The sequence below is a fragment of the Pan paniscus genome, chromosome 13 (genome assembly GCF_029289425.2).
Source record: "Pan paniscus chromosome 13, NHGRI_mPanPan1-v2.0_pri, whole genome shotgun sequence".
Lineage (NCBI taxonomy): Eukaryota > Metazoa > Chordata > Mammalia > Primates > Hominidae > Pan > Pan paniscus.
The window spans coordinates 144257976-144283697 of NC_073262.2; the positions used below are offsets into that span (position 1 = coordinate 144257976).

At 57.8% G+C, this 25722-nt stretch overlaps 1 protein-coding gene and 1 long non-coding RNA gene across 2 annotated transcripts; one reads left to right on the plus strand and one right to left on the minus strand.

Annotated features, from left to right (window-relative positions):
* Positions 1 to 6109: 6109 nt before the first annotated feature.
* BOK (BCL2 family apoptosis regulator BOK) lies at positions 6110 to 21652 on the plus strand. Its single transcript, XM_034955580.3, has 5 exons — positions 6110 to 6247; positions 6709 to 6957; positions 9588 to 9716; positions 17353 to 17516; positions 20018 to 21652. Exons 2-5 carry the CDS (start codon positions 6738 to 6740, stop codon positions 20141 to 20143), a joined length of 639 nt encoding a protein of 212 aa, XP_034811471.1. The 5' UTR covers positions 6110 to 6247; positions 6709 to 6737; the 3' UTR covers positions 20144 to 21652.
* Positions 20527 to 22277, minus strand: LOC134728767 (uncharacterized). Its single transcript, XR_010109565.1, has 3 exons — positions 20847 to 22277; positions 20674 to 20805; positions 20527 to 20633 (listed from the first exon to the last, which is right to left on the minus strand). It is a non-coding gene; the product is annotated as an uncharacterized LOC134728767 (long non-coding RNA).
* Between the last annotated feature and the right edge of the window lie 3445 nt (positions 22278 to 25722).

The following is a 25722-nucleotide window of genomic DNA, read 5'->3' on the forward strand; positions in this document are numbered from 1 at the left end:
TCAGGGATCACCACTGGGAAGAAGCCATGGCTCCGTGGGCCTTTGTGGGCGAGTACTGCCCTCCTCAGAGGCAGCCTGCAGTGACCGGGAGGTGATGGAGGGGTGCCAGCCTGGGGCACGTGCAGACACACACCACCCAGCAGAAAGATTCTGGGCGGCTCACCACAGAGCCCTCTGCCTGGTTTTGCAAAAAAAAGGACCATCTGAAGGCCACCGGGTAGTGGGTGGAGAGGCCAGTCCAGAGTGAGGTGGCCGGCACAAAGTCCAAGGACTCTGCTGCCACCGACCCCTGTGGCCTGCAGGCTGAACGCCCGCCCAGTCCCACCCACCCCCGGCATGGCGTCCCCAGTGTACCTGAGACTGGGTTATTTATTTATTTATTCTGAGATGGAGTTTCACCCTTGTAGCCCAGGCTGGAGTGCAGTGGCACGATCTCAGCTCACTGCAACCTCTGCCTCCTGGGTTCAAGCAATTCTTGTGCCTCAGCCTCCGGAGTAGCTGGGGTTACAGGTGCCCACTACCACACCCAGCTAATTTTTTGTATTTTTAGTAGAGACGGGGTTTCACCATGTTGGCCAGGCTGGTCTCCAACTCCTGACTTCAGGTGATCCACCCGCCTCAGCCTCCCAAAGTGCTGGGATTACAGGTGTGAGCCACTGCATCCAGCCGAGACTGGGTAATTTATAAAGAAAAGAGATTTAATTGGCTCACCGTTCCACAGGCTGTACAGGAAGCATGGCTGGGAGGCCTCAGGAAACTTACAATCATGGCGGAGGGCGAAGAGGAAAGACGCGTGTCTTACGAAGGGGAAGGAGGAAGAGAGTGAAGCGCGAGGTGCCACACGCTTTTAAAAAGGCAGATCTCGTGAGAACTCACTCACTATCACGAGCACTGCAAATCAGCCCCCATCATCCAATCATCTCCCACCAGGCCCCTCCCCCAACACCGGGGTTTACAATTTGACGGGAGATTTGAGCTGGGACACAGATCCAAGCTGTATCACCCACACAACTCACTTCAGGGTATAGCGTTGCCAAGGGCAACGGGGTAGAGTGGCCTCTACCCCAAGGGGTACCCCACAGTGAGGGAAGTCACTGGACACAGGGAGGGGGGCTCCGGAAGCCTCCCAAGACCGGCAGACCTCCCTCCCCACTCCATGCTAGGGGTAGAGTCTCAGATCTGCCTCAGACCCATTGGGCAAAGGAAATGGATGACAGATCTACTCACAGCATCTGAGATTTGCAGCCGGCCAGGGCAGGTGGCTGCACAGAGGAAGGTGCCCTGCTTCTGGGGGGCACCACACATTTGTCACCGTGGGAGGGAGGGCTCAGCTCAGTCTCCAAGGCGGCACAAGGCCACAGCAGCCTTCCAGGAGGACAACCAGGATGCTCCCGTTCTGTGCCGTCAGGGGCTGGCTCTGTATGGCAGGGCCTGAGCCAAGGAGGAGAGAGGACCAGGGTGGGGGAGGCAAGCAGCCGTCACATGAGAGATGAGATAGAGAGGAGCCATGAGGAGGTGAATGGCTAGGCTGGGAGAATCCCAAGCCTGAGGGGCTGGCTTGAATTTGGAATGTTGAATGTGGGCATCCCTGGGTTATGGACCCCTCTGCGCCCCACTCTGTGACCACACAGCAGCCTTGAGTGAGCAGGCTCTTATGGAAATCCAGCATCCTCCAGGTCACATTCCACAGGAGCTGATGGGGGCCCACCCGCTTCCACACCATCCAGGGCCAGGTATGAGACCCAGGCCTGAATGCTTAACACCTTCCCCATGTCCAGCCACAGCTGGCTTGGAAATGGACAGAGTACAGAAGCTGCCCACCCCAGGGGATCTCCCAGAGCTACCTGGACAGCCCGACTTTTTTCCACTGGCAAAGCCTGAACTTGTGAGGTATATACAGGGAGCTGCGGGCTTTATCCTGCAATTACACCAGGACAGTCTGTCTGAGAGTGGAGCCATCACAGGGGAGCACAGATGGAAAGAGACTCCTGGATCCAGCTACACCTGAAACCAACCGACCTCTCTCTGGTCACACAAATCAACAAACTGCCCTGTGCTTAAGCCAGTCTGGTGGGCTGGTATCAGCGCTCAGAAGCCCACTCACCAACCAGGGACCGAGTTCCATGCTAGGTCGACACTGGGGCAGAGAGAGGAGTCAGTTGCATGGCAAGAGTGGATGTAAGAGTTCTGCAGAGACAGAAAATCAGGGCCAAAGGTGACCGGAGAAATGTAGGCTCCCAAGAAGTCAAAGCACTCTTGGGAAATTGAGGGCTGGGACTGGGCCTCCTCCATGTCTCAGTGGACAGGAAGACCTCAGCTAACTCCAGCATGGCCCAAGTTTTTTAAGGTCTGAATAAAGGTTTGCGGTCTAGGTACTCCAGATTGCTTAATCTCCTCATCTGCTCTCTTTTTAAAATTTGTTTTAGAAACCCGTCTTTGCTAAGTTGCCCAGGCTGAGTGCAGTGGCTATTCACAGGCACTACAGCCCTGAACTCCTGGGCTCAAGCAATCCTCTTGCCTCAGTCTCCCAAGGAGCTGGGACTACTAGTGCAGTGTCACCATGCTGGGCTTGATCTCTTCATAAACACTGAGGTCATTTTTTTTTTTTGAGACAAAGTCTCGTTCTGTTGCCCAGGCTGGAGTGCAGTGGCATGAGCTCGGCTCACCGCAACCTCCGACTCCTGGGTTCAAGCAATTCTCCTGTCTCAGCCTCCCGAGTAGCTGGGATTACAGACATGCGCCACCACGCCTGGCTAATTTTTTGTATTTTTAGTAGAGACGGAGTTTCACCTTGTTGGTCAAGCTGGTCTCGAACTCCTAACCTCAGGTGATCCACATGCCTCAGCCTCCCAAAGTGCTGGGATTACAGGCATGAGCCACCACGCCTGGCACACTTAGGTCATTTTCAGTTCCTTACTGCTAGCAATGTTCCATATTGAACATCCAGAGACACAGCGTTACCTGGTTTCTGCAGCTCCTGGGATGCAGAACATGTCTATCAATTATGCCCAGTGGCCCACTACCCCCATGTCAGAGCCCAGGAGACGGCTCCAACAGGAGACAGGAAGCAGGAAGTATGAGTTCATTCTGCACAGGAGGAAACTGAGCCTGTGAATGGGGCAGGAAGTTGCCTGAGGCTACACAGCGGGAAGGTTGCAGGTGTGAGCTTCCTGGTCTCCTGCCTGCAAGTATAGGCTCTTCCCCTGACAGAGGTACTTCAGGAACCATGGAGTTAGACCCCAAGGTTTACAGTCTGGCCATGCCCAGTCTTGCAGTGACTCCTTGGGCGAGATCTTTTCCCTCTCTGCATTTCTGTAATGCTATCTATAAAATACAGGGAATCCCAAACCTGACTGCTCTTCAGAAATCTGAGGCACACACTGTCCAAGGAGCTCTAGACTCTGCATTAAAGAGTTCATTAAAATGCACCCTCAGATTTTACAGTACTACAGCTTTTCTGAAAAAGCAGCTAACAATGACAGAGCACTTACTACATGACATGGATTAAGAATTCAGTCCTCCCAGGCTGGGTGCTGTGGGTTACGCCTATAATCCCAGAACTCTGGGATGCCAAGGCGGGCGGATCACGAGGTCAAGAGATCGAGACCATCCTGGCCAACATGGTGAAACCCCGTCTCTACCAAAAATACAAACAATTAGCCGGGCATGGTGTCAGGTGCCTGTAGTCCCAGCTACTCGGGAGGCTGAGGCAGGAGAATCGCTGGAGCCCAGGAGGCGGAGATTGCAGTGAGCCGAGTTTGCGCCATTGCACTCCAGCCTGGCAACAGAGCAAGACTCCGTCTCAAAAAAAAAAAAAAAAAAAAAAAAAGAATTCAGTCCTCTCAACAATCCTAGGAGGTAGGTATTATTATTCTTCCTACTTCCCAGACAGGAAAGTCATAGCAGATAGAAGTTCCATAGCTTTCCTAGCTTCTGGTAATGTTCCTGACAGGTTTCGGTATTAAAATTACATTGACCTCATAAAATGAGTTGGGAAATACTCCCTCATTTTTAGTCTCTGTGCAGGTTTGTATGAGACTGGTGGTATTTTTTTTAACTGTTGAGAAGAATTTCTCAATGAAACCATCTGAACCTAGAATTTTCTTTGTGGGAAGATTTTAAATTACAGATTCAATGTATTTAATTGGTGTAGGACTATCCAGATTTTCTCTTTCTTTTAGTGTCAGTTTTGGTAAGTTGTGTATCATCTAAAATTTCAAATGCACTGTCAAAAAGTCCTCCATACTATCTTTTTATCCCTTTAATGCTTGTAGTATCTACAGTGATGTCCTCTTTTTCATTCTTGATAGTGAAATTTGTGTTATCTTTTTTCTTAATCTTTCTGGGGGTTTATCAGTTCTATTAATCTCTTCAAAGAACCAATTTTTGGCTTTGTTGATTTTCTCTATTTTTTGCTTTATTCCATTAATTTCTGCTCTTATTTTTATTATTTCCTTTCATCTTTAGTTTTATTGTTCTTTTCTAGCTTCTTGAGTGGAAGCTTAGAGCAGTAATTTTATTTTTCTTTTTCCTTTTTTTTTTTTTTGAGATGGAATCACACTCTGTTGTCCAGGCTGGAGTGCAGGTGGGATGATCTTTGCTCACTGCAACCTTCGCCTCCCAGGTTCAAGCAATTCTCCTGCCTCAGCCTCCTTAGTAGCTGGGATTACAGACACCTGCCACCACACCCAACTCATTTTTTGTATCTCTAGTAGAGACGGGGTTTTCACCATTTTGACCGGGCTGGTCTCAAACTCCTGAGCTCAGGTGATCTGCCCACCTCAGCCTCCCAAAATGCCGGGATTACAGGTCTGAGTCATTTCACCTGGCCTAATTTTCAATCCTTCTTCTAAAGCTATCAAATTTCCTCTAAGCAGTGTTTTAGTTGCACTGTACAGCATTTGATATGTCTTATTTTTCACTGTTCTTGTCAACATATTTTAATCTTCCACTGTGATTATTGACCCATTGATTATTTAGAAGTGTGACATGTAATTTCCAAGCATTTGCAGATTTTCCAGTAATTTTTCTGTTATTGACTTTTAATTCAGAGAGGACACGCTGTAAGATTTCAGTCCTTTGAGATTTGCTGAGACTTGTATAAGGTCCATGATATGGTCTATTTCGATAAACATCCTATGTGCACATGGGAAGAATAAGTATTTTATAGTGTTGTACACACGTGAATTAGGCCAAGTTGGTTAATCCTATTGTTCAAACTGTGTGAGGTTGATTCAAGGATAAAGAAATAAACCAGTGGGATAGAGTTCCGAAACAGACACAGACACACACACACACACACACACACACACACACACACTCTTCAGCTGATTTACGTTGAGATATTAGGGACTCCTCCAATTCGGTGGGAAAAAAATGATGCTTTTCAATAAATGATGCCAGGTCAATTGGATATCTACACGGAAAAAAATGAGCTCTAGCCCCGTACACCACCATTCACAATAATTAATATGTAATCAATCATAGATCTAAATATGAGCCCTAAAACAAGCTTCTAAAAGGAAATACAGGAGGATATCCCAATAAAAAGGTACTAACCATAAAGAAAATATTGATAAATTGGACATCACTAAGAGTAACTCCTGTTCATCCAAAGCAAAAGTAAACCACAAAATAGAGGAAGATATTTGCAATAACTTCAATAAATGCGAATCCAAGAATCCATCTACAATACAAAGGGCATGCGTCCGGACCAAGAACACGTATCCAGACTCTGGAAAGAACCTCTACGAACGAGGAAGACAACCCAATTTTCAAATGGACCCCGGGGAACACCCAGGCGGCTGGGGCTGGCTCTAGGTCCCCACTGCTCCGCCTTGCGGGGGCCGCTCCGGCCTGGTCGCCTTCTCCGGGCGCATCCAGGGAACTCGCTCGGTCCTCCTTAAGCGGGGAGGCGGTCGGGGAAGCTCGGAAAGCGTCTCCCCGACTCCGCCCCCAGGGTTGCCTTTCCCTTAGAAGGCCAAGCACCAAGCCCAGCCTCTCGCCGGCTGGGAGTCGCGCGGTGCCCACCTCGCTGCCCAGGCCCCCGACGCCGCGGCAGGAGCCCCCTAAGAGCGCGGGAAGCTCCGCGGACCTGGCGCTCCCGGCTCGGGCGTGGACGGGGCGGGCGCCGGGGCGGGGCGCGCGTCCTCGCGGGTCTGAATGGAAGGGTCGAGGTCGTCGTCGGCGGCGAGCAGATCCTGAAGCCAGAACTCCACCCCGGCGCCCGCGCCATGCGGCGGGAGAGGTGAGCGCGGCGGGCGTGGCGTCCGTGCCGGGGTGGCCGGGGTGCCACGGGAACGGCGAGGCCGGGGACACGCGCGCAGGACGCCAGCGGCGGAGGTGGGCGGCCCCGGGCCGGGGCGGGGAGGGCCGGGTCCAGGCAGTCGCCGTGGGGGACGCGCTGGGCTGTGCCCTCCGCCCCCGCCGCCCACGCACTCGTCTTCGAGGGCGGGCCCGGCGGCCCCGGAGCAAACCGCCGTCTCCCCGCGGCCCCACCGGTCCCTGGCAGCCTCGGGGAATGTCTGTAGCTGAATTCGGGCTCTGAAAGAAGGTGGCGCTGGGTTTTTAAAGATTTGGGGCACAAAAAACGAGAGCGGACCCGGCGCCGGCTACGGCCCTTCCCGAGGGCCACGCCCAGCCCGGCGCCCCGCGCGCCCCGTTCCCCGCGCCGCCTCCCTCCACCCGGCTGAGCGCTTGTGCCCGCAGGTGCGGCGCCCCCCACCCGCGTCGCCGCCATGGAGGTGCTGCGGCGCTCCTCGGTCTTCGCCGCCGAGATCATGGACGCCTTTGACCGCTCGCCCACAGACAAGGAGCTGGTGGCCCAGGCCAAGGCGCTGGGCCGGGAGTACGTGCACGCGCGGCTGCTGCGCGCCGGCCTCTCCTGGAGCGCGCCCGAGCGTGCCGCGCCGGTCCCGGGACGCCTGGCTGAGGTGTGCGCGGTGCTGCTGCGCCTGGGTGAGTGCGCCCTGGTGGGATCCCCAGCTGCGCCTCCTCCCCTGCGGGGCCGCAGCCTCCCTCCGAGGCCGAGATGGGGGTCCGGCCCAGGGGCGCCCACCCCCTGCCTGGGACGACCAGGCGCTCGGGACAGGGCCACCCAGGCGGGTGCTCCCGGATCTGCCCTCTCAGGCCTCCCACGCCGCAGGCCCCCCCATCAGCTGCCTGCTCAGCCCAGATTTCAGTCATGCTGGCCATAAACAATAGAAAGCTCCAGAAAGAATAATCTATTAGTGGGTGGCTAAGCTTCCACAGTGACCCTTGTTCTCAGCTGGGCACAGAAACCCTTTGTAGGAGCACGTGTCCCGATGTTTATTTTGGAAAACAGATTCTTGCTGTTACTGGCCGAGATCCCGCCCGCTGCCCTCTGGATTCCGAGGCCTCCGAGGCCCCCCCATTGGAAACTGCGCCCACCGGGCTGGGTAGCCAAAACCTCAGTATTCGTTGGTGCTGTGAGGACATCTGGGGGTGCTCGGTTCTGGGGTCACACACGGTCCACTGGCTGCCCCCACCGTCTCCAAGGTCTGGACCGCAGAGGGAGGGACCAGCCCCACTGTGACTGTCCAGTTCCCTCACCACAGCTGGGCTGCGGCCGTCACCTGGGAATGTTTATGTGATGCCCGAAGAGGGCACATGGGGCGCTTGTGGCTGAGCCCGGGAAGGGGAGGTGACAGCATAGGTGAAACTGAATCGGTGGCTCTCCAGGCAGGGGTTTGGAGTCAGAGGGCACGACCCCGTGAGGGGACACGCTGCCTCCTCTCAGGCTGGCGCTGGCATGGGCTCTAGGTGGCCCCTGCCCTTACGTGGTGGGCTGGGCCCAGAGAACAAAGCTGTGTAGACCTGGCCTGCCCAGGAGTGTGTGTGGGGTGCAGACAGAATCCATGGGGACCAGCACAGAGCCTCCAGGAGGAGGTGGAGTCCCATCTGAGTTCAGAAGGAGGGAGAGGTCTCTGGGTGGGAGCTAGGGGGTTGGTGGGGCTCCATGAGACCCCCCGCCTGCTGCTGCCTCTAGTCGGGCTCTGAGAATGACCCTAGGGGATCCTTTTAGTGGCCTTCTGAGAAGATGATGCCAGACCCCTGGAATGGCTGGGAAGAAGTCTCAGATGTCTAGGGGGACCCCAGAGGGACACAGCTCAGACCTGCATCTGCTGCTCAGGGTCAGTCCCTTGAGGCCAGCGCTGTCTCCCTGCCCTTGGGCAGTGCAGACAGGAAGAAGCCCGGGTTGTGTCCCCACCTTCAGTCTGGGGCCAGCCTGCAGCAGCCCCGGAGATCTGTGTTTGGGAGCTGCCGGGTCAGTCCTGGGAATTTCCATGTCGTCCCCCGCCCCCGGCCAGCCTCTCCTGGGCTCTGCTCTGCTTCCAGATCTTAATTAATGAGATACAGAGCAGCCTTTATCAGCTGGGATGGTCTGGTCAGCAGCATTACCCTGTTTGCTTTGGTTGGAGAACTGGCCGGGCTGCGGACTCCCAATCCCAGGGCCCTGTGGCATTCTCGGCACCATCTGCCCCGTGCCTGTGCGCTGCTGCTGCCAAGGGTGCCACAGGCAGCACTGGGGCGGTGGGCCTATAGGGGCCATCCTCGGCTGCCAGGGGCAGGGCTGATGCAGTGCCACCTCCAAGCACATCCCCTTGGCAGCAAGAGCCCAGGTGGGAGCGTGGCAGTGCGGGTGGCCCAGGACAGCGGCCCAGCCAGCCCAGGTGGGAGCGTGGCAGTGCAGGTGGCCCAGGACAGCGGCCCAGCCAGCCCAGGTGGGAGCGTGGCAGTGCGGGTGGCCCAGGACAGGGGCCCAGCCAGCCCAGGTGGGAGCGTGGCAGTGCGGGTGGCCCAGGACAGGGGCCCAGCCAGCCCAGGTGGGAGCGTGGCAGTGCGGGTGGCCCAGGACAGGGGCCCAGCCAGCCCAGGTGGGAGCGTGGCAGTGCGGGTGGCCCAGGACAGCGGCCCAGCCAGCCCAGGTGGGAGCGTGGCAGTGCGGGTGGCCCAGGACAGCGGCCCAGCCAGCCCAGGTGGGAGCGTGGCAGTGCGGGTGGCCCAGGACAGGGGCTCAGCCAGGCCAGGTGGGAGTGTGGCAGTGCGGGTGGCCCAGGACAGCGGCTCAGCCTCTGCATCTGAGCGGTCCCTGAGCCATGCTAGGGCCTGAGCCGGGCTCTCGGGCTGTCCCCTGCTCTCACCCCAGTGCTTTCTCTGCCCAGCCCCTCCCCACGTCGGGGTCTGGCCATCTGCCTGGTCCCTCCTGCTCTGGGCAGCTCGGCTGCCTGTCGGCTGTGAGTCACCAGCAGGCACGGCCCACGCTCTCGCAGGATTCCCGCCCCACCGGCTTGGCCGGCTAGGCTTAGGGGCTGGCTCGTCAGAGGGGCGGGACTGGGGGCGCCTTCAGTACTTCCTTGGTCTTCTGGTCCCTAGGGGCCAAGGTTGGGGGATGGCCCAAGGGAGGTCAGATGGGGTCAAGTGGAGGTGGGAATCAGACAAGTGAGGAACAGGCTGGAATTCAAGCATGGTCAGGTGGGGGTCAGGTGCAGGGTGTGCCCCAAGCCAGTCGTGTCCCAGGAAGCTGGGGCGTGGGCTGCCTCTCACCTGCTCTTGTGACCACACAGGCGATGAGCTGGAGATGATCCGGCCCAGCGTCTACCGCAACGTGGCGCGTCAGCTGCACATCTCCCTGCAGTCTGAGCCTGTGGTGACCGATGCGTTCCTGGCCGTGGCTGGCCACATCTTCTCTGCAGGTATGCCCAGCCTGCCCGTCCCATGGGACCTCAGGGAGGGATCCAGGGTCTGTGGCTCAGGCTCACAGGGACCCCACGAGCTGGCCCCCACCCATCCTGGGGCTGCCCAGTGCCCACCGGTGCCATCTCGCTGCTGCAGGTGTCAGGAGCTGCCCAGCCACCAGCGTGGGCTCAAACCACAGCATTCAGGGTCTCTTGTGGTTCTGCAGGCTGGTGGGCATGCTGAGCAGCTGGCACAGGCTTCTTGATCGGTTGTAGTTGTGGTCCAGCATCCGTGGGGCCGCGTGACCTGCAGTCCTGTGGGGTGGCACGTCCTAGGGCTGCCTGCTTTCCTGCAGGGGCCCCCAAGTGGGGCTTGGGCTTCTCACAGCATGGTGCTGTGTCCCAAGGAGGAGTGGCAAGGAGCAGGTTTCCCAGACAGCTCCCGAGTAGATGCTGCCAGGCTGTTAGGATATACCCTCAGAAGTCACGGGTAACTGCTGGATTCTGATGGTCAGAAGCGAGCCTCAGGGCTCCAGCGTCCAGGAGAGGGGAGAGCATGGGGGTCCAAGCAGACTGGCTCCCGGAGGGCATCCGGAGAACAGCAGCGCATCTCACCTGGCTGTGCCTGCCTCACCTGTGACCCTCCTGGGCGCTCCCATCTCTGCCCTGGAGAGGCACCTCCTGGCCCTGCCTCCCTGCTCCTGGCTGTCCACATGCTTCTAGGCCCACGGGAGGTTCAGGGCTTGTCTCCCCTGCTTGGTGCCCGCTGTCCACTTGTCCAGCTGCCTTGGCCTGGATTTGCCCAGTGTGGCTTCTGTCCGCTTGCCCCGTGTCATCAGGTCTGGCCCTGCAGACCTCAGCCCCCTGCCTTTGACCTCTGTGACCTTGGGTCCTGTCTTGGCACCCCGTACTATGAGCTGCCCCTGGGTGTGGCAGGCGCTGGGTGCTGCTGTTGGGGTGAGTGGTGCGCCGGCCCCGATGTGGCACCTCCCTGATTGGCACATTCCTCAGCTGTTTTCCAAGTGCTGTCCAGGTGCTGGGCACAGCTCTGGGCCAGTGAACCCCGGGGTGCGCAGGATTCCCTGAAGCTTGGAGGAGGGGCATGCTGTTCCCCTGGGGCGGTTTTTTGGAAGACCCCTGACAGCAGGGAGGCCTTGCACACCCTTGTCTGGGAGCTGGTGTGGGTCCGTGGCCAGTCAGCTGTGTGACTGTGGCCTGCTGTCATCTCTGTGGCCTCAGCTGCCTTGTCTGCAGGCAGTCCTGACAGCAGCAGGAGCCAGGCATCAGACAGGCGCCAGAGGAAGCCACACCCTTGCTGTGGGAGATGCATCCCACGCCACGGGGTGACCCTCAGAGCCAGGGGTCTTCAGATGGCCTCGGGACCTCCACCCACCGGAGGGCAAGGGGAAGAGGCCAGGAGTGTGAGGACCACTGCCTCTCGCTCAGGCAGACCCCACCTTTGTGGGGTGTCCTCCAGCTCCTCTCCCAGACGTCTCCTCCAACCCCTGGTGGGCCAGCCAGATGGGGACAGAGCGGGGCTGACACCCTCGACTGGAGGCCAAGGCGGCAGGGGCTGCGAGCGTTTTCTGACAGAATCCGGCCTCTCCAGTGCCACGCTTGCTCACTGCTGACCTCCCTGGACAGAAGTTACTGTGGCTGGGACGCAGCGGCAACCTGGCAGGCTGCTGGAGAGGGAAGGCTGAGTCCAGGGATGGGAGTCCAGGCGGGGTCTGGTCCTGCCTCCGGGCTTGTCTTGTTGCCACAGCATGTGCTGGAGTGCCTCAGACCACACCTGGGGAGGGGCAGTGACCTCAGGCTGTGGTGTGGGGTCAGGAGGCGGAACCAAGCTGGGTGCGGGCGAGACTCCCTGTCTGGCGCTCCTGGGGTGGCCTCAGAGCCTGGACTCTGTCACCGCTCCTGTGTTCCTTTGGGAGATTGTAAATGAATCCTCATTGGCAGTTTGGCTCCAAGGCCCCCACGTGGCAGCTGAGGGTGGGGGGCCGGGCCCAGGCCAGGCTGAGGCGTGTCATGGGGCAGACCTGAGTCGGCTGGGGGTGCATATGGGTAGGGGCTGGGGAGTGGGCAGGTGGTGTGGCTCAGGGGCCGGGTGGGCAGGGGGCAGGGTTCATGGCACAGTGGGCAGCGGAAGCATGGTGGCAGGAGCTGGCAAGCTGGTGCCCACCCCTCCTGCCACCAGGGTGACCCAGGCAGGCACGGGGCAGGCAGTGGGTGGGGCCCCGGAAGGAAGCCAGGGGTGGAAGGCGTCCTGGGCTGACGACCACTCTCAGCCCTCCCTTGGCCGACGCCGGCGCGTGGGTGGCCACCCGGGTGTCTGTCTCGGGGCCGCTGGGTTTACGAGCTGCAGGCTGGCTTTAAAAGGAACAGTCATTTCTGAGAATGCAGCAGCCTGCCCAGAGGTGGGGCGCCTCCCCCTTCGGCAGGGAGAGAGGATGGGGCCAGGATGCCCCTACCCGCCCGGCCTTGCTTGAGCAGGGCCTGGCCTGAGGTGGGGGCGGTGCCTAGGAAGACTCTGGTTGGTTCTGGGAGGGCGCCTGGGGGCCAGGGAGGGCTGAGGGGAAGGGGATGGCTGGACGAGCGGGCACACAGCTGACGGGGGATGTGGGCGGCACCGGCCAGGTGGCCCAGGCTATGTGTAGAGTTCAGTTTAAGTCTTGTTGTTTTCACTGGAAAACTGGAGCCCACTCCCCTGTGGTCAGCATCCCCCACCCCACCCAGCGCCCCAGGCTTGTCCCACGCAGGCCCGGCTCTGGCCATGTGGCAGCCCCCACACCCCCACCTGCTGCTACTCTGAGGCGGCCCTGCCCCAGGGGAGCCACGCAGGCTGAAGCCCAAGAGCCTCGTGACCTGCAACGAGTTTCTGAACCTCCCTGAACCAGAGCCACCTGACTAGGGAGCTAGGGCAGGGCCGCCCCTTCTGCCCCTCAGGCCCACTGGCAATTGCACCCCCAGCCCCCTTCACCTTTGTCCATCCCAGTCCTCTTGGGCCCCTTTGTCTACAGGGCGAGCCTCCAGCCTCCAAGTGCTTTACACGTCCTTGCCTCCCTGCCTGAGGCCCCTCCCACGCCAGCCATCCCTGCACGCTCTGACCCCCGGGTCTTCCTCCCTCTCCTCCTCTTAGCAGGCGCCCTTGAGGGTGTGCGCCCTGCCCAGCCCCTCCACTGCAGGCAAGCCGCACAGCCCGCACCTCAGGGCTGGGGCCTTGGCTAGTGTTGTGAGCCGTGTGAGGGCTGCAGGGCAGGGCTCCGTGGGGGTCTCCAAGTCTCCAGCCCCAGGAGACTCCCACGAAGGCAGAGGCCAACAAATGTTGTTTCTGGCTGTTTTCATTTAGGGCTTCAAAGTTCCTGCTCAGGACTTTGGAAAAACTCATTTCCAAAGTGGTAGAACTCAATTTTCCTCCCCATTTAAAAGTTGGCAATAGTGTTTATTTTTTTCTTTGAATTTGAATTGTATTTTCTATAAATACATATGTAATTTTATATAATTCTTCTAATTATAGTTTCATTATAAGAAAAATAAAAATGGCTGGGTGCAGTGACTCACGCTTGTAATCCCAGCACTTTGGGAGGCCGAGGTGGGTGGATCACCTGAGGTCGGGAGTTTGAGACCAGCCTGACCAAAAAGAAGAAACCCTGTCTCTAATAAAAATACAAAATTGGCCAGGTTTGCTGGCACATGCCTGTAATCTCAGCTACTCGGGAGGCTGAGACAGGAGAATCGCTTGAACCCGGGAGGCGGAGGTTGCAGTGAGCCGAGATTGTGCCACTGCTCTCCAGCCTGAGTGACAGAGGCAGACCCTATTCTTTCTTTTTTTTCGTTTTTGTTTTTTTTTTTGAGATGGAGTTTCACTCTTGTTGCCCAGGCTGAAGGTGCAATGGTGCGATCTCAGCTCACTGCAACCTCCATTTCCTGGGTTCAAGCAGTTCTCCTGCCTCAGCCTCTCGAGTAGCTGGGATTACAGGTGTGTGCCACCACGCCTAGCTAATTTTTGTATTGTTAGTATTATTTGTATTATTAGCAGACAGAGTTTCACCATGTCAACCAGGCTGGTCTCTAACTCCTGACCTCAGGTGATCCACCCACTTCAGCCTCCCAAAGTGCTGGGAAAAAACACAAATCAGACCATGTTACTCCCCTGCATAAAGCTCTCGTGTTGCTGTGACTTCCCGTGTCCTTCAAAGTAAACCCAAGTTTGAATTCCCAGCTGAGCTGGCCCCTGGCAGACTCCAGCCCTTTTCCTGCCACCCCAACCTCGAAGGTGCCCTTGTCATTGGTGGGATGCACACACCTGGCATAGCCCCTGCTCTGCCCGCTGCACTTCCCCAGCACGTGGGGCTGTTCCTTCTTCAAGGGCATGGCCACGCGGGGCGCGGAGCCTGATGTCAGCACTGCGTGTGGCTTGCGGGACAACTTGTTCTGAGGTGTCCGGTTCCATCAGAACAGTGCATTCCACGCTGGGCGCGGTGGCTCATGCCTATAATCCTAGCACTTGGGGAGGCTGAGGCAGACGGATCACCTGAGGTCAGGAGTTCAAGATCAGCCTGGCCAACATGGTGAAACCCCATCTCTACTAAAAATACAAACATTAGCCAAGCGTGGTGGCGGGTGCCTGTAATCCCAGCTACTCAGGAGGGTGAAGCAGGAGAATCGCTTGAACCCGGGTGGCGGAGGTTGCAAGATCACAACTCTTCATTCCAGCCTCGGCAAAAGAGCAAAAATTAAATTTAAAAAAAAAAAAAAAAAAAGAAGAACATACTATGTTCCGAGTGACGGCAACATTTCCACTCCAGAGGGGTGGATGGGAAAGAAAGACAGGAAGACAGGAGTCCGGAGGCACCAGCCTTGGCGTCCACTGTGTCCTTTCAGCTCTTCTGTGTCTTTTTAACCGATATAATTCCATTACCATAAAATTAATCTTTTAAAAGTGGGATATCTTTGAGCATATTCACAAAGTTGTGCAACCATCACCTCTATCTAATTCTAGAACATTTTCATCATCCCACGAGAAACCCCACGCCCACTAGCAGTCACTCCCTATTTCACTGACAGCCCCTGGCAGCCACTCATCTTACTTTCTGTCTCTGTAGATTTACCTACCCTGAAAATTTCACATAAGTGTAATCACACGGCTTGTTCATTTTGTGTCTGGCGTATTTCACAGGTTGAGGTGGCAGGAAAAGGGCTGGAGTCTGCCAGGGGCCAGCTCAGCTGGGAATTCAAACTTAGGTTTACTTTGAAAGACACGGGAAGTCACAGCAACACGAGAACTTTATGCAGGGAAGTGACATGGTCTGATTTGTGTTTTTCCCCATTTCTTTTAATTGACGTTAAACTCACACGACATAATTATCCACTTAAAAGTGTGCAATTCAGCAGCATCTGCCACATTCCCAGGGTGGAGCAGCCACCAGTTACTAGTCTCAGGAGGTCTTTATCACCCCAGAATGCCTGTGCCCGTGGCTGCCACCGCCATTCCCCACCCCTCGCCCACTGCCAGCCGTGAGCCTGCGTCCCAGCTCTGTCCCTGACTGTTGTGGACATTTTGCATCCACGGACACACACTGTATGTGGCTTTTTATGCCAGGCAGCTTCCACCCAGCATGTGTTTTTGAGGCCCATCCATGCCCAGCCTGCCTCAGAGCCCCATGCCTTCTTTTATTTATTTATTATTTATTTATTTACTTTTTCACTCTATTGCCCAGGCTAGAGTGCAATGGTGCTATCTTGGCTCACTGCAAGCTCCGCCTCCTGGGTTCACGCCATTCTCCTGCCTCAGCCTCCCGAGTAGCTGGGACTACAGGCACCAGCCACCACGCCTGGCTCATTTTTTGTGTTTTTAGTAGAGATGGGGTTTCACCGTTTTAGCCAGGATGGTTTCGATCTCCTGACCTCGTGATCCACCTGCCTCGGCCTCCCAAAATGCTGGGATTACAGGCATGAGCCGCTGCGCCCGGCCATTTATTTATTTTTTTGACATAGAATCTTGCTCTGTCTCCCAGGCTGGAGTACAGTGGTGCGATCTGGGCTCACTGCAACCTCCACCTCCTGGGTTCAAGTGATTGCCCTGCTTCAGCCTCCCGAGTAGCTGGGATTACAGGCGCCCACCACCATATCCGGCTAATTTTTGTATTTTTAGTAGAGATGGGGTTTCACCATGTTGGCCGGGCTGGTCTTGAACTCCTGACCTCAGGTGATCTGCCCACCTCGGCCTTCCAAGGTGCTGGGATTATAGGCGTGAGCCACTGTGCCCAGCCTGCCTTCTGTGGCTGAGTAACATCCACCACATTTGTATCCATTTATCTGTTGAAGGATACTTGGGTTCTTTCCACCTTTTGGCAATTGTGAATTGGCTGCTGTGAATGTCTGTGACTATTTGTTTGAGCTGATTTATGTTTTCATAACAAATCCAGGTTGGCCGCTGTATGAGGGTGGATTGGAGAGCAGTGCTTCATCTTTGCATGTACAGTGTCCTCAGGCTAACTCCCTCCAGGGACCGCTGCTGACTCCCTCCAGGGATCACTGCTGGGCTGCATGTTTTGTGGCCATTCAGATATTGCCAGTGCCCTCAAGCTGGGCTTCCCACCAAGGTTTACAAGGCTGTGCAGTGGCCTGAATCCTCACACTGCCATTTAAAAGCATGTATTTATTTATTTATTTAGAGACGGGGTCTCGCTCTGTCGCCCAGGCTGGAGTGTACTGGCGCGATCTCAGCTCACTGCAACCTCTGCCTCCCCGGGTTCAAGTGATTCTCCTGCTTCAGCCTCCCGAGTAGCTGGGATTACAGGCGCGTGCCACCACACCTGGCTAATTTTTTGTGTATTTTTAGTAGAGACAGGGTTTCACCATGTTGGTCAGGCTGCTCTTGAACTCCCGACCTTGTGATCTGCCCGCCTTGGCCTCCCAAAGTGCTGGGATTACAGGTGTGAGCCACCGCGCCTGGCGTAAAAGCTTTTAATGCAACAGATTACATCTTGTTTTAATTTGCCTTTCTTTGGTTATTAATGAAGGTAAACATTTTTCGTGTCTCTTATTATAATTTTCTTTGGTGAATCAGCTGTTCCAGTTCTGTGCTCATAGTTCTTTTTTGAAAGCCCCTCTTTTCTCGCTCACGTATAAGACGTCTTTCCGTGTTGAGGCGTCGTGTCCTGCCTTTTGTTCTTTCCCCCGCTGTCACCATCTTTCGTCCTCTCTTTCAAGGCTGCTCCCATCTCAGTTCAGCCTCAGCAGGTTAGGGGTCTGGGGAAGGCGGTTTCTCCGCAGGCCTCAGCTTCTTTATATGTAAAATGTGGACGCCAGGCCTGTTGTGGGAACAGGCAGCCCAGGGGTGCCACCCGTGAGGTCACTGGCTGCTCACTCCATCTGCTGCTGCCCTCAGTTCCCCCGCCTCACCCCACGTTGTCCCTGCGGCCTCCTGCACAGACGTGGGCTGGGCAGGTGTGCAGTGGAGGCCGAGAAACCTGCCTGCCTGAGAACTACCTGACAGGCATCCTGTCAGGGAGCGGTCCCCCCTTGGGACGGTCCCTGGTCGTTAGCTGGACGGCAAGCAGGACAGCGGCTCAGAGAGGCCCAGCCCCTTCCTTAAGTGCTCCCATGGGCGGGATTCAAGTCCTGGTCTTGACCATCTCTCTCCCTGCAGGCATCACGTGGGGCAAGGTGGTGTCCCTGTATGCGGTGGCCGCGGGGCTGGCCGTGGACTGTGTGAGGCAGGCCCAGCCTGCCATGGTCCACGCCCTCGTGGACTGCCTGGGGGAGTTCGTGCGCAAGACCCTGGCAACCTGGCTTCGGAGACGCGGCGGATGGGTGAGCGCCTGAGCGCCCGTGTGGGTGGGAGAGCTGGGGTGCGAGGGTGCAGAGGTACAGGAGGGAGTGGCGGATGGGTGAGCCTCTGAGCACCTGTGGGGGTGGGAGAGCTGGGGTGTGGGGATACAGAGGCACTGGAGGGAGTGGTGGATGGGTGAGTGAACGCCTGTGGGTGTGGCAGAGCTGGGGTGCGAGGGTGCAGAGGCACGGGAGGGAGTGGTGGATGGGTGAGCCTATGAGTGCCTGTGGGGGTGGGAGAGCTGGGGTGCGAGGGTGCAGAGGTACGGGAGGGAATGGCGGATGGGTGAGCGTCTGAGCGCCTGTGGGGGTGGGAGAGCTGGGGTGCGAGGGTGCAGAGGTACGGGAGGGAGTGGTGGATGGGTGAGCCTCTGAGCGCCTGTGGGGGTGGGAGAGCTGGGGTGCGAGGGTGCAGAGGCACGGGAGGGAGTGGTGGATGGGTGAGCCTATGAGTGCTTGTGGGGGTGGGAGAGCTGGGGTGCGAGGGTGCAGAGGCACGGGAGGGAGTGGTGGATGGGTGAGCCTCTGAGCGCCTGTGGGGGTGGGAGAGCTGGGGTGGGAGGGTGCAGAGGTACGGGAGGGAATGGCGGGTGGGTGAGTGAGCGCCTGTGGGGGTGGGAGAGCTGGGGTGGGAGGGTGCAGAGGTACGGGAGGGAGTGGTGGATGGGTGAGCCTCTGAGCGCCTGTGGGGGTGGGAGAGCTGGGGTGCGAGGGTGCAGAGGCACGGGAGGGAGTGGTGGATGGGTGAGCCTATGAGTGCTTGTGGGGGTGGGAGAGCTGGGGTGCGAGGGTGCAGAGGCACGGGAGGGAGTGGTGGATGGGTGAGCCTCTGAGCGCCTGTGGGGGTGGGAGAGCTGGGGTGGGAGGGTGCAGAGGTACGGGAGGGAATGGCGGGTGGGTGAGTGAGCGCCTGTGGGGGTGGGAGAGCTGGGGTGGGAGGGTGCAGAGGTACGGGAGGGAATGGCGGGTGGGTGAGTGTCTGAGCGCCTGTGGGGGTGGGAGAGCTGGGGTGCGAGGGTGCAGAGGTACGGGAGGGAGTGGCGGATGGGTGAGTGTCTGAGCGCCTGTGGGGGTGGGAGAGCTGGGGTGCGAGGGTGCAGAGGTACGGGAGGGAGTGGCGGATGGGTGAGTGTCTGAGCGCCTGTGGGGGTGGGAGAGCTGGGGTGCGAGGGTGCAGAGGTACGGGAGGGAATGGCGGGTGGGTGGTCACCTGAGCACTGCTGGGGGAGATGGGTGAGGCAGGGGGTGGGGCAAGGGCCGAGACCTACAGGCAGGCCCTGGACTCTCCTCTGCCCAGATCCAGCACTGACTTACCCCCGATCCTACCCCTGTGCTAAGGACCCGCTGCCCCAGCCCCCGCCCTCCCGAGTGGGAAAAGCAAGGCCCCGAGGGGTGGGTGTCAGAGCCAAACCCTTCCTCTGTCTCCACGCCCCCAACTTCCCGCCCTGCCCCGGCCAGACCGCAGTTGCCGCTGGGCCCTGGGTGTGGAGGGTGGCTCCCCTGCCGAGAGTCCAGCCTTCTTTCCTGTACAGCGGGTGTTGTTGGCCTGGTGTGTAAATCAGCGGCCAGGGGTGACAGCGCTCAGACCCCTCTGCTGGGGCCTTAGCTTTAGCATCTCGAGAGATTGAGGTCATGTGGTCTGCGGGGGCTGTGGTCTCCTCTGAAGGCTGAATTGGGGGTGCGGAGGGCACTGTCCCAAGATGTCGCACATGGCTACAGGTGTCCCTCAGCACAGAAACCCCAAGACTTCCGTCCCCTCCTGTCTTCCTCCTGTGGAGTCTGGCATGGGGTGGGGCACTGTGTGCCCAGTGGGCGACGACGCTTTGAGCAACGCCAAGGCCACAGGTCCAGGCTGCAGGGAAAAGCCTTCGTGTATTAGCAGGAAGTGAAGGGAATAAGAGAATTGGACGTTCATTCACTTCTCCAGAAGGAACTTAGAGTCCAGGGAGTCCGTGGGCTTCCGGAAACGCAGTCCCTGCTGTTGTTCCAGGCAGAGTCTGAATGAAGCTGGGTTTGTCCCTTCCTGGCAGCCCAGGCTCCAAGGCCCCACAGGAGGATGACGGCGGCATACTTGTAGCCCCTGGGGGGCAGCAGGCAGGTGGCCGAGGGGAGCTGGCACCCTGGTCTGGATGTCTGGAGCCCCAGCGAGGGCCGTGAAGGCCTCTCTCCTGCTCGGCAGGGGCCCTCCGGCCGGCCTGCCTGGCTGCCATCTGTCCCCACCTCCCGTGCCTCCTGGCCCTTCACGCTGTCTGAATGTGCACGGCGTCGGGTCTGATCTTGTGCTGGAGCCTTCAGTCCAGGCCACAGACCTCCTTCCCGAACAGTCTCCTGCATTCCCTTCATGCAGTTTGCTGATATTCTGGTGCACGGTGCTGGGGGGCCTGGCGGTGCTGGGGGGCCTGGCGGTGCTGGGGGGCCTGGCGGTGCTGGGGGCCTGGCGGTGCTGGCTCTGCTCTCTTAACGGTCTCCCTCTTCCCTCCCAGACGGATGTCCTCAAGTGTGTGGTCAGCACAGACCCTGGCCTCCGCTCCCACTGGCTGGTAGCTGCACTCTGCAGCTTCGGCCGCTTCCTGAAGGCTGCCTTCTTCGTGCTGCTGCCAGAGAGATGAGCTGCCCACCTGGCAGTGGCCGCAGCCTGGCCCTCTGGGCCCAACGCAGGAGGCCCTCAGCACCCGAAAACATCTTCCTCCTCCCCACCCGAGCCTGGAGCACTCTAACCCTCGGAGACCCCCTAAGCCCCGTTCCTCCGCAGACCCAGGCCCTCCGGAAGGGGTGAGTGGGGAGGGGCTTTCCTGAGCCTGGAGCTGGGCTTTGGGGCAGCCTGCGACCCTCCCCGCTTGTGTCCCTTCTCCTGTGATCTCTGTGTTTTCCCTTTTCTTTCTGGGGCCAGGAAGTCGGGGTCAACTCCCAGGCCTCAGATGCAGGGGCCCAGAACACCTGCTCTCACCTGAGCCCCAGGTGAAGGGGCCCGGAACACCTGCTCTCACCTGAGCCCCAGGTGAAGGGGCCCGGGAACACCTGCTCTCACCTGAGCCCCAGGTGAAGGGGCCCGGAACACCTGCTCTCACCTGAGCCCCAGGTGAAGGGGCCCGGGAACACCTGCTCTCACCTGAGCCCCAGGTGAAGGGGCCCGGAACACCTGCTCTCACCTGAGCCCCAGGTGAAGGGGCCCGGGAACACCTGCTCTCACCTGAGCCCCAGGTGAAGGGGCCCGGGAACACCTGCTCTCACCTGAGCCCCCGGTGAAGGGGCCTGGAACACTTGCTCTCACCTGAGCCCCAGGTGAAGGGGCCCGGGAACACCTCCTGTCACCTGAGCCCCAGGTGAAGGGGCCCGGGAACACCTCTCACCTGAACCCGGGGGTCCCATCCCAGGAAGAAGGGCCATCTCAGGACATGAGTCCTCAGGGGCCCTGCACATTCAATCTGAAGGTGACCCTGGCCTGGCTGAAGCTGGAAGAGCTGTGGGGACTCAGCCTGTAAACAGAGCGTAAGGTTCACATGCTGGTTGCTTAATCCGTTTCTGGAGGAAAAGTATGACCCCCACTTGTGATGGGGTCCTTGTGCGGTGGGGACCGGGGCCGGCGGGCTCCAGGCCAGCACACCTAACCCATGGATGTGGAACCTACGGCCGAGAAGGAATGTTGCATGAGTCGGAACCCAGTCCATTGTCAGTGGAGGGTGAGGGTGACCCCATCTGCTATTTTTGTGCTCATCCTCATACAACCATTTGGGGATGTGCCTATTAGGGCTCCGTAAGAACTCAGATGCCTGGGAAGCCCAGCCCCTCAGGTGCCCCCACACACAGCCTTCCCTTGACGCCTACATTTCTAGGCACATGTGAGGCATCTTTCCTGGAGCCCCGAGCCAGCCCTGTCCTTCCCCAGTGCAGCATGGCACTCAGGAGATACAGGCTGGACATGGGGCAGTCGTTCTGGGGAGGCCTGGCCTAGCAGCCACCCACCTGAGCCCTCCCGGCCAGGCTTCGTGCTGGGGTGGGCCATGTGCCAGGACAGGAGGGTCCCAGCGGAAAGCCAGCCCCGGACTCAATGTGACATTGAGATCCCACTGGAGGGTAGGGGTGGTAATAAACTTCTCCAAATGATGGTTGTCATTTTAGACAGAATGTCACTGTGTGTGTGTTAAAGAGCTTCTACCTACACACAACACGGCAAGAGGTGTGGAGGGTTTGCTTGAAAGTAATTGAGGGTGGGGAGTGGTGAGAGGGTGGGGGTGGGAGGGTTCCTGGAATTGGGTCTTTATCCTGATTAGATGTAAAGGCACTAATGCTGATTTCCAGTAGTAAAAAGAACACCGATAGTGATAGTCCGTAGTGTGATGTGGCAATAGAGGTATGCATAGTATCACCACTGGGTGCTCCTAATTAAATACTTGCAGAAGGCAGGGTTCTCGGTGGCTTTTGAACACTTTCATCAAACTAGAGTATAATGGGCCAGGAGCAGTAGCTCACACCTGTCATCCCAGCACTTTGGGAGGCAGGAGGATGGCTTGAGGCCAGGAGTTCAAGACCAGCCTAGGCAACATAACAAGATCCCATCTCTAAAAAATAAAATTAGTCAAGCACGGTGGCCTGCACCTGTGGTCCCAGCTACTCTGGAGGCTGAGGTGGGAGGATTGGTTGAATCTGAGAGGTTGATGCTGCAGTTAGCTGTGATTGTACCACTGTACTCCAGCCTGGGTAACATAGTGAGACCCTGTCTCAAAAAAAACAAGCCGTGTGTGGTGGCTCACGCCTGTAATCCCAGCACTTTGGGAGGCCTGAGGCGGGCAGATCACCTGAGGTCAGGAGTTCAAGACCACCCTGGCCAACATGGCAAAACCCCAACTCTTCTAAAAATACAGAAATTAGCCAAGTGTGGTGGCAGGCACCTGTAATCCCAGCTACTCGGGAGGCTGAGGCAGGAGAATTACTTGCACCTGGGAGGCAGAGGTTGCAGTGAGCTGGGATTGCCCCACTGCATTCCAGCCTGGGCTACAGAGTGAGACTCCGTCTCAGAAAAAGTATCATGGGAGTGAGCTCAGGATTCAGATTCCCAGCTGAAGTGTCACATGAATAATCTGAAAGTTATGACTGTCCCAAGAGAGACTCTTACCTCCTTTAGCTGCGGGTCTGAGACTACTGAAAATCAAACCCAGAATCTCGTCCTTCCAGTGGCTGGATTATAGCACATGTGGAACTCCCAGCCTCACGGTGTCTGCTGTGCAAATGAAGGCATTGGTTAGGAAGGAATGGGATCCTGTCAGTTGGGATGAGGATGTATGGGGTGACCCTGATGAACAGTGAAGACAACCCCTAAATCCTGATGAGTCTTCAGTGGAAGAGGCCTTCCTAACCCTAGTGGTAGCCTCCCCAGCTCCATCTGAGTGGGTTAACCCTGTACTGCCTGAGGAAATGGGACTGCCCTGAGGCTGCTGACTAGCAGGACCAAGCTGCTGCTTCTCAGGATCTGCCCCCACCCCTGTTTGCTTCTAGACATGGAACTAGACTGATGTTGGGCAGCCCCTAGAGATACAGGGCGTGACCATGAGGAGATGCACTTACCCAAGAGAACGTGAGTTTTCCAGTTTACATAGAAATCCCAGGACCGTGGGAGTGCATATTGAGGGCCTGGGAGAATGGTAGGAGGAACATAGAGTTAGATCAGGCCAAGTTTATTGATACGGGCTCACTAAGCAGAGATTCTGCATTTAGAAAGGGCTCTAATTGGTTGGTTGGCTGCTTGGCTGAAACATGGACCAAAACATGGCCCACCACGGGATAACTGGACATGCCTGGCCGCCCGTGGCTAGTGTAGAAGAAGGGATTCAAAGGCTTAGGGAGATTGGAATGCTAGAGTGGATTTGTCTGCCCCATGCTGCTTTCGTTCCCCTGCTAGAGTGGATTTGTCCTCCCTATTCTCCTCTTCCTCCTCCTCTGCAGCCCTCCACTACCCTCCTCCTACATCCCTCCTCCTCCTCCAGTCCTCCTCCCTCTCCCCCTCCCTTGCAACTCTCCACCACTCTCCTTCTCCCACTGCAGTTCTCTTTTCTTTGTAGCCCTCCTCCTCCTCCCCTGCCAGCTCTCCTCCCCCTCCCCTGCAATACTCCTCCTCCTCCCCTTGCAGCCTTCCTCCCTCTCCTCCTCCCACTGCAGCCCTCCACCCTCCTTCCCTGCAGCTCTACTCTTTTCTTTGTAGCCCTCCTCCTTATCCAGCCCTCCACCCCTCCCCTGGCAGCCCTACTCCCTCCCCTTCCTCCTCCTGTCTGCAGCCTTCAACTCCCTCCTCCTCCTATACTTCTCTCCCTCATCTTCCCTCAGGACCCAGCCCTAATGCCAGCACCCCAAGCCTTCGCTGACCCTTAGCAGGGAGGCTCCCGACTGGGTGCACGGGGCCGTGCCTAGGAACTCTGGTTCGGGCCTGCTGCAGGGCTCGTTTGCCTCTCCAGCGGTGGCTCTCAGGTGCTGCGGTGCCGTGGCCAAGGAGCCACACAAGAAGGCCCACGACCTGTGTCCCTCAGCTTTGTGCATCTGCTTCTCCGGGACGGGGCCCCCTTGAGGGCAGGCCTGGTGGACCACCCTGTTTCCCATGAGGCCTTGCACAGGCCTTCCGGTGGACACTGGACACGGGTGACTGAACCTGATACGACAACACATGAAGTGTGAGATGTTTCTAAAATCTCTACATGGGCCGACCACAACCTGCTATCTTCTGCTACTGTGTGCCATGCTAGAGCTCCCCTACCTTGGGAACAAATGCCAGGGTGCCCTGCGGCCCGGCTCTCCTCAGTTCCCCTGATCCATCCAGGGAACATTTGCCAGGGTGCCCTGCGGCCCGGCTCTCCTCAGTTCCCCTGATCCATCCAGGGAACAAACGCCAGGTGCCCTGAGGCCCGGCTCTCCTCAGTTCCCCCGATCCATCCAGGGAACATTTGCCAGGGTGCCCTGCGGCCCAGCTCTCCTCAGTTCCCCCGATCCATCCAGGGAACAGATGCCAGGGTGCCCTGCGGCCCGGCTCTCCTCTGTCCCCTCATCCGTCCAGAGAACAAACGCCAGGGTGCCCTGCGGCCCGGCTCTCCTCAGTTCCCCCGATCCATCCAGGGAACATTTGCCAGGGTGCCCTGAGGCCCGGCTCTCCTCAGTTCCCCCGATCCATCCAGGGAACATTTGCCAGGGTGCCCTGCGGCCCGGCTCTCCTCTGTCCCCTCATCTGTCCAGAGAACAAATGCCAGGTGCCCTGAGGCCCGGCTCTCCTCAGTCCTCCGATCGGTCCAGTCCATTTCCATTCCTTTCACTTTGGTCTCCTGTCTGTCTGTCTGTGCCTCTGGGCCAAACTCATTGCAGGGCCATGGGCCCGGGCAGGCCCCACCTTCCTGCTTTCTGATGCAGCAATATTCTTCCCTTTTTAGGACCTCACTCTGTCGCCCAGGCTGGAGTGCAGTGGCGCAGTCTTGGCTCCTTGCAACCTCTGCCTCCCGGGTTCAAGTGATTCTTGTGCCTCAGCCTCCTGAGTAGCTGGAATTACAGGCGCCTGCCATCACGCCTGGCTAATTTTTCTATTTTTCATAGAGATGGGGTTTTGCCATGTTGGCCAGGCTGGTCTCGAACTCCTGACCTCAAGGGATCCACCCATCTCGGCCTCCCAAAGTGCTAGAATTACAGGTGTGAGCCACCGCACCCAGCTGACATTCTCCTCTTAAAGCCTGTCTGATGCCAGCTCAGGCCACAGGGCACATTAGGCTTCTGACAAAGCTGGAGGACAAGGCCCCCTCGCATGCCCCATCCTCTCCTCGCCCCCCCCCTCCCCCGAGTGCCTCCTTCGAAGCCCTGCCTCCCTCTATCATGCCCTCCCCCCACGCAGCCTCAAGAAACATGAAGAGGGGACCTCTGGGGTGGTCTGGCAACGCCTGCCTGGTGGACAGCAGATGGGAGAGAAGGAAAGCGGCCGGTAGGAGAAGGGGCAGAGGAAAGGGGAGGAGGAAGCCCATGCTCAAGGTGCCCCTCCTGCCCAGGCTTCCTGCCAGATGCTTCTTGGATCAAATACTTTGTTATATTTCCAGCACAAGAAAGTGATGTTACAAACACTAAGAGAATTCAGAGAAACAGCAGGATTTAAAGTAGCACACAGAGATCTTTGTGTATACTTTCAGTTCAAAGACAGAGTGGAAGAGATGACCCATTTTTAACAGCA

What these genes read in the sequence shown, in the direction of transcription:
- BOK (XM_034955580.3), top strand. Translation starts at nt 6,738, where the DNA reads ATGGAGGTGCTGCGGCGCTCCTCGGTCTTCGCCGCCGAGATCATGGAC. An exon ending in CGCGGTGCTGCTGCGCCTGG is followed by an intron (nt 6,958 to 9,587) that starts GTGAGTGCGCCC and finishes GTGACCACACAG; the next exon opens with GCGATGAGCTGGAGATGATC. An exon ending in TTCGGAGACGCGGCGGATGG is followed by an intron (nt 17,517 to 20,017) that starts GTGAGCGCCTGA and finishes CTTCCCTCCCAG; the next exon opens with ACGGATGTCCTCAAGTGTGT.